At 41.0% G+C, this 15,142-nt stretch overlaps 2 protein-coding genes across 4 annotated transcripts in view; one reads left to right on the top strand and one right to left on the bottom strand.

The window, feature by feature from the left end:
- Positions 1-1,519, bottom strand: part of LOC129701729 (electrogenic sodium bicarbonate cotransporter 1-like) — a 66,864-nt gene extending 65,345 nt beyond the window's left edge. For 2 of the 3 annotated variants that reach the window (XM_055643115.1, XM_055643113.1), the window contains exon 1: positions 1,152-1,518. In XM_055643115.1, the coding sequence (XP_055499090.1) occupies positions 1,152-1,426 (275 nt within the window). In that variant the 5' untranslated portion in view covers positions 1,427-1,518. Of the gene's footprint in view, positions 1-1,151 lie in introns of all 3 variants that reach the window. The other variant, XM_055643114.1, reaches the window with a different exon arrangement.
- The window catches only part of pfdn1 (prefoldin subunit 1), a 374,815-nt gene that overhangs the window by 175,042 nt on the left and 184,631 nt on the right, over positions 1-15,142 (top strand). The gene's annotated exons all lie outside the window — the stretch shown is intronic.

The raw sequence follows: 15,142 nt of genomic DNA, 5'->3' as shown, positions 1-15,142 counted from the left end.
GAAAGATCCTTTGAGTTAAATCTCCATTAAGTTAACTCCATTGAGTTAAAACTCCATTTGAGTTGAAACTTCCACACAGCCATCAGACTATTAAACAAAACTTCAAACAAACTCTGAACTAAAACAGCCTATTGCACTTTATCTGTTTATTTATGTGTATATATTTATATATATTCTATGGTATTTGGACACATTGATCTCTGTATTTATGTCTACAATAGTCTGTTGTGCTGCAGCAAGCAAGAATTTCATTGTCCTCTCTGGGACACATGGCAATAAACTTGACTTGACATTTCTTTCTTTCTTTCTTTCTTTCTTTCTTTCTTTCTTTCTTTCTTTCTTAATTTACTTTCATCAAATTAAACTATAAAAAAAATAAGCAGTTCAGATGCTGATCAAATTCAAATTCATTATTCGCCTGGTTTAAGTATATGGATTGTTCTGAAGGAATATAAGTTTGAACTGAGCTAATCAAAGTTCTAGATTCTTTCCAATTTTACACTAAAATCCTTAACTTTAGTTGCGATGAGTTGATGTCACTATTGATGTACAAATACTTGCACTAAAGAACGACAAAATTCAGCTGCAATTGCTTCTGTAGATTATTGTTATGCTCGCTCTGAAACATAAATATATGGGCACAAAGAGACATGTAAAGTACCAGTGTTGAGTAAGAGATCATATAGTACTTGTTGTTTAACACTTCAACACTGTAACACTGTGTTCTGTACTCTGATATTTTTCTCTGTGCTTTCCCTGTTGTACTTGTGTATGGCTTGATTGTATTATTTGATTTAACTGTATAGCAATGTGAACAAAAGCTTTTCACTGTATCTCGGTACATGTAACAATAAGAAACCAATATCAATACCAAACCAATTGGATGGGTCTAAAGAAATAATTTAAACATAAATTACAAGTTCTTCTTGACAAATATAAAGATGTTTACTAAGCATTAAATTACGTTTTAAAGGAAATAAAGAGGTTTGTTTTATTTGAACATTGCCATGTGTTACTTTATTAATATTTGGAAATATTTCTTGGCATATTTTCTTTAATTAAATAGTCTTTAATTTTCTGTAATTTAATTCAATGTCCAGGAGTTATTGCAGTCCAAATACATTGTAAGACAATAACAAAATAACTCTTACCTTGTTGTTTCCTTCCAAATAAATGTTTTCCCATTAATCGGAATAAGTTCATCTAATTCAGTGAACAATGGGGGAATCTTGGGTTCATCCTCTTCAACTAAAGTGGAGAAGATTCTCTCAGTGGTAGGTGATGCTTTTATATTAAAGATACTTCTATTAACTGCTTGTGAGATTAAAAGAGAACTGCGACTACACAGTTCTGATTTCCGTTCACCGTCACTGGTTGCTTCGTTGGTCTTACAAGAGAGCAGTTCTTTTTCCTCCTCTTGTGCCATTGTCCATTGGGTAGCGTGGACTCAGAAATGACTTGCTGCTGTTGCAATGCTGAACCACGACTGCAGTGCTGTTCCTAGTATACGGCGACTTATTAATTCTCACCAGCATCCAAAATCACTGAATGTCATCCTGTCCACATTGGAACTTACCTGAAAAGTTGCAGGTAAAGCCAGTTCCGTCCAGGCTGAAGCAGGTCCGTGGAACTGAAAAATGGTTCTTATTTCAAAAACAACAACAGACTACAAAATGGTGTAAAATAACTGAAAATAGTGTTACTGGATATTTATATAATAAGCTCGGTATTATTTATTGTGTTATTATGTATTATTTTATAGCAGATGGCCATTTTTTCATCTACTAAAAGAACATTTCAAATAAAACTAGCAAGTAGCGATTTTGAGTATTTATATGGTTGGCAGTAACAATTTTCTTTGTTCTTGTTAAGTTGTGGGATCTTGCTGGGGAAGAGTGTAAAAGACTCTCCCGGACCCAAGGCGGCTATTTTTCACATGTTCACGTGCCCAGTGACCACTCTCTATTTGATTATAGAAGTAGAGTAACAGATGAGCTCAAGATTCAGGTTAATATTCAAATTCTAACTTCTTCCACAACACAGCTGGTTCATTGTGTAGGAAGAATTTGCAAATGCTGGTTTAAATCAAAGATGGACACAAAATGCTGGAGTAACTCTGCGGGACAGGCAGCGTCACTGGAGAGAAGGAATGGGTGACGTTTTGTGTCAAGACTCTTCTTCAGACTGATATCAGGGGTCAGTTGGCATAATTAACATGGACTTTTTCATTTGTATTGCAGAGTTTCTGATCAAATAATTGATCTATTTTCAGTTTTTTTTACCCAAAATAGGGTTTTGACATTTTAAATTGAAATGAGAATCTAATGAAAATCTTGGATGTATGTCCATTTTCATTGTAAATATATCTGCCACATTTTCCAAGGTACAGTACAATTAATTTTCCGTGATTAAATTTCCAATTTCTTCAACGCCAATGTGGCAATGGCCAGAATACATTAAAATTATTAAGCAGACATGCATAACAAAGTTGTAATCTGCCTTCCAAAAATAAGCCACTATGTTTACTGTGTAAACAATACGATATATACTAAAACAAAATTCACCATTCACAGTATTATTATAAAAAACAGCATTGTAACATAGCAAAACATTTTTTACTTGAACTTAGATAAGGAATCTTAAAAAAGAATTTTGAAAGTACCTTTTTTTGCTTTCTTAAACAATGGCATACGATTAGCTTTGTATCTGAAATATCAACCATTTACCAATAGATAATTAAATTGATCACCATTCGTGTCTCGACAGATAAAGTAACACTAGCTTCAACTTCAACTGTGAATAGTGATCAATTTAATTAACTATCAGAATAGTGTATTATTCAGGAATAGAATGTATCTAATGCCTTGCTATTGCTAATGAATGTCCACACATACACTTGCAGGAGATTTCTCAGGCTAATGATCAAACACAGAAAGGCTAGCCAAATGTTTTTTTCCTCCCAAAGCCATTGTTAAGTATGCCAAGATCGATATTAGCATTACATCATTATTCCACATTCATCAACTTCAGGATGAAGTAGACAATTTTAAAGCATGAGCGAAGATCCTGAGTTGCATGTTCACTGACCAAGCTGGATAAGCGGCTAATTGTCTAATTTCTTTGTACTCCAACATGATTGACGGCAGCGGTATGTATGTTGATTTCATTAATTTCAAGTAACCTCCATTTCCTCCCTCCCCACCTCCCCCACCCTGGGCATCCTACTAGCAGGGCCGGATTTACGTATAAGCTTGACAAGCTTAAGCTTAGGGCCTCGAGATCTAGGGGGGCCTCGCAGAGCCGGATTTACCACAAGGCCTCATAGGCTGAAGCCTAGGGCCTCGAAATCTAGGCCGCCTCCGGCCAGGGCAGGACACCTGCCGTTCAACTCTGAGCGCCCCCCCACCCCCCTCTCTCTCTCTGTCACTCTCCGTCTCCGCCCGCCATCCGTATCCATGTCCGGGCCGCCGCTCTCCGCCTGCTCCTCATCCGCCAGCACGAAAGGCCGCCTTGCATATGCGCACTGCTGCGGCCAGCACATCCTGCCCCCCTGGACATGCACACAACCGCGGCCAGTACATCATCGGCCGCCCTGCGCAAGCGCACTGCCACTGCAACTAGTCGGCGCTGGGCACTTTCTCTCTTGATTTGAAATGTGGGAGATTTGGCCACCATAGCTGTCCGGTCGCCGCCTCGCCGCAACCGCTGAAAACCAACGCAGAATCACTCCCTGACCCTGGATCTGGAGTAACTCCCTGGAATAACTCTTACTTCTGGTTTCCTGGTCCTATTGCATTTTATCTGTTTGTTTATTGTGTATATATATGGTCTATGGTATATAAACACACTGTTCTGTATTATGTTCACATATTCTGTTGTGCTGCAGCAAGCAAGAATTTCATTGTCCTATCTGGAACACATGACAATACAACTCTCTTGATTCTTGACTTGGACTTAAGCAAAAAAGGGTTCTTGGGGAAAAAAGAGGTATCTTAAATTTAGTTGGTTGGGTAACTATGGTAGAGTGAAGACTATTCCATGCTTTAATTGTGCGGGGGAGCTCCATGGAGCAGCCAGCAACTGGATCGAAGAAATTGGGTGATGTTTCGGGTAGAGACCCTTCTTTAGATTTCCTCTGGTTTTAGTGGTTTGAGTTTAATTTAAAGATACAGTGTGGAAACAAGCCCTTCGGCCCACCGAGTCCACTCCGACCACCGATCACCCGCACACTAGTTCTATCCCACACATTAGCAGAGTAAGTCAAGAGTCAAGAGTGTTTTACTCTCGCACGTCCCAGTTAGAACAATGAAATCCTTACTTGCAGCAGCACAACACAATATGTAAACATAGTATTCTGTAAACAATGTTATAACCGAGAAAACAAAACGGTGTATATTTATATATGAATATATAACTATATATATATATATATATACATATATGTGTTTGCTGAAATCATGAGCAAAATGCAAAGTTCTGGAATAAGTCTAGCCGGTCAGGCAGCATCTGTGGAGGGAATGGATGAGCAACTTTTCAGGTTGGGATCCCTCCTCAGATTGTTTTTAGTAGTGGGGAAAAAAGCTGGAAAAGAGGGGTGGGGGTGGAACAAAGTATGGAAGTGATGGGTAGATATAGGTAAGGGGGTTTTGATTTGCAGATAGAGCAGACAGATGTATAGAAGACAAAGGGATACCAGATAAGGAGGGAAGGGGAGTGAAATGTAAAGCCAGAGGGTGAAATATAGGTGGAAGGGGGCGGGGGCGGAAGAGAGAAAGGGGGAGAGGAGGGGAACAGAGGGGAGAAAAGCGGTACAATAGTGGGAGAAAAGTATGCGTGTTGGGCGGGAGAGCACACAGGAAAGGGAGAGGGGAATATTCCTTAAAATTGGAGAGTTCAATGTTTATACTGTATATCTCATTTGAGGTGCAATTCCTCGAGTTTACACGTGGCCTTATTCTGGAAGCCAAGGACAGAGAAGTCGGTGTGGGAATGGGAAGGGAAGTTGAAATGGCTAGTAACAGAGGTAGATATGCAACTCAAAACTAACTACATATGTTTGGTCAGATATCAAAAATATGTCCATGAATTAGATCAGATCAAGCTTGACTTGCTCTTTATAAATAAGTGCACTAAGGTTAAGTACTATGTGTCTGGATGTGGCTAATTGCTTGCAAATAGTTGGATAGCATGAGCAGCATAAATGGTTTCCACTTTCCAAGGTGTGGAATACAACCTTGCATGTCAGATTCAGGGATCGATAAAGACGTTTCAGGCTTAGATCAAATTCATATTGGCTGGTGTCAGGTCAGATTATAATTCATCATCAGAACAGATTTCTCGACAATGAAACTACAAAGGAATATAAATTAAAATCTGACAATGCTGGGTGACAAAAGAAAAAAAGGAGGGTCAGGCTAAAATGTGCCACAATGGGAAGAAAGGAAGATTGAGTTTCATTAAGCAGCTAAAAAGCAGGCAAGTTAGCCGAAACAGAGGTTATTCAGATTACATGGTCATAGAGCACAGATGAAATGTGGTGGTTGTATACAGAGCTATGAAAGAGACTGGAGTAAATCCTACTGTTTGTTAGTATCCAAGGATGCATGTGATGGGGCGAATGCAATTATCTGGAATGAAATTGGGAAAACTAGAAAATAAATTTGCTATGTGCGTAGTTACCCAAAATGGAAATGTTTCTGCTCATTATAGCAGGATCTTGATCAGCTGGGCAAGTGGGGCAAGGAATGGATAATGGAGATTTATGCGGATAAGTGTGAGGTGTGCATTTGGGAAGTAGGGCCGTCACGGTGAATGGCAGGGCCATGGGGAACATTGCAAAGCAGAGGGACCTAGGAGTGCAGATACATTGTACTTCCGGTGGCAGTATTGTACTTCCGGTGGCGCTGGTGCCAGCAGCTTCCACCTACAGCCCGGTATCTTTTTGTTTTTTTGTTTATTTAGTTATGTAAAAGTGTGTTTTTTTGTGTTTTTTTGGTGTTTTTATGTGGGGGAAGAGGGCACGGTGCGGGGGATACCGTACTTCACCCGCTTCCTGGTGAGGACGCGACTATTATTCGAGTCGCGTCGTCGCCCCCCCCCCCCCCCCCCCCCCACAGCGGCCTACCTACCTGGACTGGCGCGGCCTTTCCTGCCGGGATCGACCGGAGCTCCAGCAGCGGCGGGACAGCGCTGGAACATCGCGGGGCTGGCGATGCCTTACCGGGGGTCGCCGTTTGGAGCCCGGAGTGCTGGACCTGCTGCACCAACATCACGGAGCTGCGGTTTGCGGAGCTCCCAACGCGGGCGGCGCTGACTAATCAACGCGGGGTCCTGCGACTCTGCCCGGCTCGGCCTGCGGACTCAGGAGCTGCAGACTCCGGGAGCGGGAGGCGGCTGATCAGAAGGTCCGGGCCGCTGAGGAGGAGGCTGCTCACCGTCGGGGTTCGGCGTCGGCGTTCCACCAGCCCGGCGTGAGGGCCTGAACATCGGGCCACCCGGGGCGGCGACTGCGGGTGCTTGGAAGGCCCCGTCCACGGATGAACACGGAGGGGAGGCTGGCTGGACTATGGTGCCGTCCTCACCTGGGTGCCATTTATGTTATGTTGTGTCGTGGACTTCTGTATTTGTGCTTTTTTAAAAATTTTTTAATTCAATTTCAATTTTATTTTTAATATGTTTTATTATTTATTTATTATTTATTTTTATAATTTCTTTGTGATTTTTTTTAATGATACTGCCTGTAAGGAAAATTCATTTCGTTGTCTCAAATTGAGACAATGACAATAAATTGAATACAATACAATACAATACAATAGTTCCCTGAAAGTGACAACACAGGTAGACAGGATAGTCAAGAAGGCTTTTGGTGCATTAGCCTTCATCAGTCAGGGTAGTCAGGGGGAAAAATCGGAGACACAAAGTGCTGGAGTAACTCAGCGGGTCAGGCAGCATCCCTGGAGAACATTGATAGGTGATGTTTTGGTCGGGTGCCTTCTTTAAACTTCTTAAGTATAGAAGTTGGGATGTTATGTTCCAGTTGCACAAGATGTGCAAGGTGAGGCTGCATTTGGAGTACTGTGTTCAGTTTTGGTTACTGTGCTATAAGAAGAATTTTGTTAAACTGGAAAGAGTGTAGAGGGTTTATGAGATTAGGGCATTCTGTATTTTTAAACTAAACCAAAAGGGGAACAAAATGTGCTCATCTGCCACGGTCCGTTTCCGTTCTCTTCTGATTGACAGCAATAATGGCATTACTTTTCATGTTGCTCCAACATACAAGACGACCTCTGTGAGCTTATTTCAGCTATCGAGGTATCAAGAGCCATAACCTCTGGCTTGCAGGCTGGCTGCACTCTCGGGCCACCTTCTGTACCTATTCTATGCTTTTGCCCCAGATTCCAAAAGTTTACCCTTTTGCATCAAAGACCACTCCTTCCCCCATTAGGGGAAGTTTGAAGGATCGTCATACAGAAATATACTTATCTGTTAATGGTAAAAGAGAGTAATCTGGAAAACCTTTTTTCTTCATTAAAAATATGAGAATGGTTAAGATCTCAAACTTGCTGCCTGTAAAGGAAGTGGAAGTGGAGATCTTCAGAGTTTTCAAAATTAATTTTGTTAAGCATTTGTGGGAAAATGATTTGCAGGTCAAATTGGGAAAGAGCAGGGCAGAAACAGCAGCTAGATGCTGTCAAGGTTTTACGCGCACATTGACGCGTTAAAGGACTTCTTCCATATTCAAGTGAGTACATAATTTTACCATTCTTCACAAATATTTACTGCCCAGAAAGTTTGGTACATGATAGAGCCAAAGCATAGCGTGACTAATTACCGTAATTATACTAACGTATAACACAAGTAATTACCCTAGTGCCATATGACGTTATAATTCCTATATATTCCTGAGTAGTTGAAAATAACATCATATTCTACAGTAAAAAAAACACAGTGCTGGAGTAACTCAGCAGGTCAGGTACCCTTTCTGGAGAACATGAATAGGTAATATTTTGGGTCGGGACCCTTTTGCTGACCCAAAACATTGTCTATCCATGTTTTCCAGAGATGCTGCCTGACTGGCTGAGTTACTCCAGTCCTTTGTGCTCAAGATTCCAGCATCTGCAGTTCCTTGTGTGCACATATTTTAATTTTAAGCCACCTTTTTCCCCGCCCAAAAATTCAAAATAACCAAACAATAGTGAAAGAGGCTCTGATAATGAAACATTGGGCTCCATATTGCTGTAACTTTACATTAAAACAAGCAAAGGAAAATTCCATAGGATTTAATTAGCATGTAGCACATGTGTGCTCTATGTAGATTTTTTTTTAATTTAATTAGTCATCAGGGAAAATGAGGCATTCAAAGTCGGAGAGATACAAAGCAAGAGTTGCTTTTGACACCAGGTAGAAACTAATGACTGCATTTGCTATGAAAACAAATGATGTGAACTGTGGAAAAAATATGAGCAGCAGAGATAATCATGGTTTACTACACAAACCAACACCGTCACTCTTATGGATATTTAGCCTGTAAAAACAAGCTAGTTAACTATAGATGTGGCATTTCAGATGTGGCAACAAAATTGTAAACACACAAAAGAAGATATGCTTGTGATTTAGTCAAGCCGGTGCCACAACAAATGGAAGAAGCCTTTCAAGTTTTAGAATGCATCTGATGCATTACATTAAATAATTATTGCGCTGAAGGCATAGAATCATACAGCAAGAAAACAGGCCCTTCTGTCCAACTCATCCATGCCAACCAAAATGTCATCTAACCTGGCCTCATTAGCCCTGTTTGAACTATATTCTTCCAAACTATTCCTATCCATTTACCTATCTGACTGCAGAGTCCGGTGGGGAGACCCTTCAAACAAGGGAGGGCATATCACCATAATGAGCCACATGCACGGCTGGAGTCTTCTGTTTAAGGACAGGTCACAGAGTATGACATTTTTGCATGTTTAGACACTGAGAAAGTGTGAAGAATTTTTGCACACTTTTTATTATATATATTTTAAAACTGAATGGCGTTTACTTTGGCGATTTTTGGCGATGTTGTTATTGTACCTGCCTCAACCACTTCCTCTGGCAGTGTGTTCCATATACAATCTTTGTGTGAAAAGGATCCTCCACACTCCCCTAGGTTCCTAGTAAATGGTTCCCATCTCATCCTAAACCTAACACCTCAGGTTCTTGACTGTCCAACCCTGAGAAAAAGACTGTGTACTCATCGTATCTATGCCCATCGTGAATATACACCTATATAACTTCATCCAGTCTCCCACACTCAGGTAATAGCTTCGCCTGGCCAAAATCTCACTATAAACTCTCGCGACGTTGACTTTAGAAGATGAAGGCCGAGGATCCACGAACCTGTCTTCAAATAGTTCTGTGGGGGGGGGTTCAAAATCTATCGGGGCATGCACATCTGTCCAGGATCTGAAATATTGATGCAATCATAAAGAAAGCCCATCTATGCCTCTACTTCCTTAGAAGATTGAGGAAATTTGGTATGTCAATGAATGCTCTCTTCCACTTCTACAGCCGTATGTTAGAGAGCATACTGGCTGGTTGCATCGCAGCCCGGTTAGGCAAGTCGATCACCCAAGAACAAAGGAGATTACAAGAAGTGGGGAACACTTCACGGGCACTGACTTCCCCACCATCAAAGGGAACTATAGGAGGTGCTGTCTCAAAAAGGCAGCCAGCATCATCAAGGACACTCACCACCCTGTCCACACTCATTTCACTCTTGCCATCGGAAGAAGGTACAGGAGCCTGAAAACTGTGATGTCAAAGTTCAGGGACAACTTCTTCCCGACAACCATCAGGCTATTGAGCAATACAAACTCCACTTACAAACACCAAACAACACTTCAGAAGTTTCAATTGTAGTTTCATTTACTGGGAGAGGAAAGCCTTTACATCAAACGGCCAATCTGTAATCTATACCAAGCATGATGCAGTCTGTTTAGGTTATTAACCTCAACACTATTAAGTGTTGACTATGAAAAATATTATGTGGTCATTTCCATATTTAGAAAGCTCAATTATTCTGAACCTTCTTTGAATTAAATATAAATATGGAGACAAAAAGAAACTTTTATACATGTTATCAAATATATTTGAAGAGCAGGCAAAAGACGGGAAGTGATGTTTAGTCAGTCATAGACAGTGTGGAAACAGGCCCTTCAGCCCAACTTGCCCGCACCTAACACGTCCCATCCACACCTGTCCCACCTGCCTGCATTTGGCCCATATTCCCCTAAACCTGTCCTATCCATGTATCTGCCCAAATGTTTCTTAAACATTGCAATGCTACCTGCCTCAACTACCTCCTCCGGCAGCTCATCCCATACACCGACCACCCTCTGTATGAAAGTTACCCCTCAGGTTCCTGTAAAATCTTTCCCACCTCATCTATTTCACTCTTTCTTGCTACCCTTGCATAAATGATCTTAACTTGTGATTTTAAGGAGTACAACTTTAAGATTTGTTAATGCTGCCTGGTATAGTAATTCAGAAAATTCCTTTGACAAACTATACAAACATACAAACAATTAATGCCTTAGGCACAAACAATTTCAGATGCTTCAACAATGAACTCCTTTCTTCATAAGAGCAGAGCTGGGGTGTTCACTGATGATTGTTCAACGTTCAGGACAGTTTGTAGTTCTTCAGCAAATGAATCAGTCCAAATCTGTAGTCAAAAAAACCTTGCCACCCTTCAGCCATGAGCTAGTATACATTAAGTGACATTCATGTTGCATAAATGCTGTGCAATAACCATCTCCATTAAGAGAGTCTCCCTATTATGTATAACTCAGTGGTGCTACTATTGTGGAGTCCCCCCCCCCCCCCCCCCATCTTCCAGAAAATTATGTGGACCAGCCACATGAATGCTGATTGATAAAAATACATCTATTGATGCTCCTGAACACATTATCAGTGATGTAACCTGGGGTCATTGTGTGTTTCAGCTCTTTTCAACATCAGACGCCCTCACCCAGGCGACCTAGCTGTGGTTGATCAGACCACGACTTGTGTTCAGGTGGCATTCGCTCCTCCCCATGGACCTCCTCTCCTGATCCAGAGCCATCTCGAGGCTTTCTCCACTGCCTGTGTTCTTGACGGCTCTTCTCCTCTCCATTCCGTTGATGTCCAGTGCACTCAAGGCTTTGTAGAGGGATTGCCCTGCAAAACCTCTGCAGCCAACCTCGATGGGCATACACCTTGCCGTCCAGCCCTGCTTACGGCAGTCTATGATCAGCTCTTCATACTTGGCCATCTTCCTCTCGTGGGCCTCCTCCAGACGGTCCTCCACGGCACTGTCAGTTCCAACAAGATGATGCATTTGGTCGCCTCTGAGACCAGGAGGATGTCTAGCCTCAGGGTGGTCGTGGTAATGTGCTGTGGGAACTTCAGCTCATACTAATAGAGAAGGTCAAAGCCTGGGCACCCTGGGGCAAATGACTCATCTCCTGACATCCCAAAGGGTTTCCATCACCTTCAATGTTTATCGTGAAGTTGTATATCTCCTAACATAGAACTGCATTGAGCACAAGCTACTGGAGTAACTCAATGGATCATGCAGCATCTCTGAAGATGGATAGGTGACATTTCAGGTCAGCAGAATCGCAACCTGAAACATTGCCTATCAATCTTCTCCAGAAATGCTTCTGACCCGCCCAGTCAATTTGCATGTTTTGACCATAAATATATGATATATCTTTTGATCCATGGCGTCACTGTTAACTACTCAGGAACATGTAGGAATTATAACATTATATGGTACTAGGGCAATCAGTTATGCTATACTTTGGGTCTATCATCCTTTCCTGTAGCAGTGACCGAAACCGAACACAACACTCTAAATGTGGCCTCACCAATGTATTGTACAACTGTAACATCCTAACTTCTATACTCAGCACCCCGACTGATTCAAAGCCATCTTTAAGAAAGCCATCTGCACCACCGCATCTACCTGTGATGCCACTTTCAGGGAACGATGTACCTGCATTTCGAGATCCCTCTGCTCACTCACCAATCATGCCATTCACTGAGAAGGTCCTGCCCTGGTTTGACTTCCCAAAATGCAGCCACGCACTTACCTGCATTAACCTCAATTTGAGCGTTCCTCAGCCCACTTATCAAGATCACGCTGTAATTTTTTATAACAATCTTTGCAATCTAAAATACCACCCACTGTAGTGAATTGTTCTTTTAATTTGTGTTTGGCCTCACTGTGGCAGAGAAGACTGAAGACGGGTCAGGGGAAGTTGCAATGACATGCATCTAAAAACTCAAGATGACCGTTGTACAAAGCACAGGCCTTCTGCAAAACAGCCGCCAAGTCTGTGCTTGGTCTTGCTGATGCAGAGACTACACTGCGAACACTAACTGACCAGGCTGGAAGTAAGCATAATGCAAGTTTGATTTCTCATTTTCCCAGCTCTAAAGTATTCCCAGCATTTTTATTTCACCATTCCAATATCTGCAGCGTCTAACTTTTCACCTACATTAATTAACACATTTAATTTATTTCTCATTAACATGCTAAAGTGGGAAACTTTAACACCACCATGATGTGATGGACCAAATGGCAGTTGTGTAAAAGTGAAGTCCCATGATCCTTCTAAAACAGAGCCTATACTTCATGTGTGAAGACAGAAGACTACATGTTTCCTTAAGCTATTATCTACAGTGCCCTCCATAATGTTTGGGACAAAGACCTATCGTTTATTTATTTGTCTCTGTACTCCACAATTTTGAGATTTGTAATTTTTTTTTAAATCACATGTGGTTAAAGTGCACATTGTCAGATTTTTATTAAAAGGTCATTTTTATACATTTTGGTTTCACCATGTAGAAATTACTGCTGTGTTTATACATAGTCCCCCCCCTTTTCAGAGCACCATAATGTTTGGGACACAACAATGTCATGTACATGAAAGTAGCCATGTTTAGTATTTTATTGCATATCCTTTTCATGCAATGACTGCTTGAAGTCTGTGATTCATGGACATCACCAGTTGCTGGGTGTCTTCTCTGGTGATGCTCTGCCATATGTGAATTGCAGCCATCTTTAGCTTATGCTTGTTTTGGGGGCTATTCTCCTTCAGTTTCCTCTTCAGCATGTACAAAGGCATGCTCAATTGGGTTCAGATCGGGTGATTGTCTTGGCCACTCAAGAATTAATCATTTTTTAAGCTTTGAAAAACTCCTTTGTTGTTTTAGCAGTATATTTAGGATCACTGTCTTGCTGTAGAATGATACATGCCCATGCCATAACACACCACCAGTGTTTCACAGATGAGGTGGTATGCTTTGGATCTTGGACAGTTTCTTCTCTCCTGCTCTTGTCACCACTCTGATTATTGGGAAACTGTAACCTAATTTTACAGCTAACCAGTGGTTTGCATCTTGCAGTATAGCCTCTGTATTTCTGTTCATGAAGTCTTCTGCGGACAGTGGTCATTGACAAATCCACACCTGACTCATGAAGAGTGTTTCTGATCTGTGGGACAGGTATTTGGTGATTTTTCTCTATTATAGAGAATTCTTCTGTCATCAGCTGTGGTGGTCTTCCTTGGCCTGCCAGTCCTTTTGCGATTAGTAAGCTCACCAGCCTAAGGTTTGGCTGATGTTTCTAACAGTTTTATTCTTGGTTCTGTCTCATAATGGCTTCTTTGACTTTCATTGCCACAACTTTGGTCCTCATGTTGATAAACAGTAATAAAAGTCCCAAAGGTGATGGAAAGACTAGGTGCTGAGAGCACTTATACCTGCATTAATGAGGCAATTAAACATGCCTGAGCAATTACCAACACCTGTGAGGCTATGTGTCCCAAACACATGGATAAACTATGTATAAATACAGCTGTACTTTCAACATGATGAAACCAAAATGTATAAAAAATACCCTTTAATAAAATCTGACAATGTGCACTTTACCCACGTTATTTTTTTCTATTACAAATCTCAAAGTGTGGAATACAGAGGCAAATAAATAAATAAATGATGGGTCTTTGTCCCAAACATTATGTAGGGCACTGCCTTTAGCAGTGTGGAAAGTGAAGTGCTTTTTGCAAGTGAAGCCAAATAAGGAATACTTGTGAATCGGGATTTAAATAATTTTTCATCAATTATGCATTAATTCATATCCCAGTCAGATGGATAATGTACTAGGATTATTTAATGGCCTATTGACATTTTTTTCCAATCCTTGAGGCAGACTAGTTATTACAAATTCCCTACATCTAAGCAATACGTTTCCCATTGCAGACTTCTAAAAGATCTTGCTATTTAATTATCGTCTTTCTGCTCCATCAATAAATTACTGAAATAACATTAACCAGTCACCTCCACAAGTGTGGTCACCAAGCTATAGGAATTACCTAATCCTCTCCACTCTGGATCATCAGACATGTAGCCTACATAAACTACCTGGCAGAAGTGTTCTTGAAACTAACTTTGCCCAATCAAATCAAACATTTTAAATCCAAAGATTAATAATGGCCATTTCACTTTACTGTTTTGTTCTCACAATACAAAATAACTGGGTACAACGATGTATATTTTTATTGAAAATGGAAGAAAACACCATCTAAAATGAAGCAAAATACAATGGATATATACATATATACACACAGAAAACACATTAATAAAAAAAGAGAAAAATAAACTATTAGGAACTCAAATCCATGTAGATATATTATTTGCACCCATTATATGCTCAATCTAGGTTAGGCGTTTTGTCATTTGTGAAAATACTTAAAAACATAGAAAATAGGTGCCCTTCGAGCCAGCCATTCATTGTGATCATAGCTGATCGTCCCCAATCAATAACCCGTGCCTGCCTTCTCCCCACTTGGCTGGATAAAATTAATAAATGTCTACGAAGAGTAGGGATTAACGGGTCCCTTTCAGAATGGCAGGCAGTGACTAGTGGGGTACCGCAAGGCTCGGTGCTGGGACCGCAATTGATTACAATATACATCAATGATTTAGATGAAGGGATTCAAAGTAACATTAGCAAATTTGCAGATGACACAAAGCTAGGTGGCAGTGTGAGCTGTGGGGAGAATGCTATGAGAATGCAGGGTGACTTGGACAGGTTAGGTGAGTGGGCAGATGCAGTTTA

The sequence above is a fragment of the Leucoraja erinacea genome, chromosome 11 (genome assembly GCF_028641065.1).
Source record: "Leucoraja erinacea ecotype New England chromosome 11, Leri_hhj_1, whole genome shotgun sequence".
In the NCBI taxonomy this organism is placed as follows: Eukaryota; Metazoa; Chordata; class Chondrichthyes; order Rajiformes; family Rajidae; genus Leucoraja; species Leucoraja erinaceus.
The sequence above is the reverse complement of the archived record's forward strand: the minus strand, read 5'-3'. Positions and strand labels throughout refer to the sequence as shown.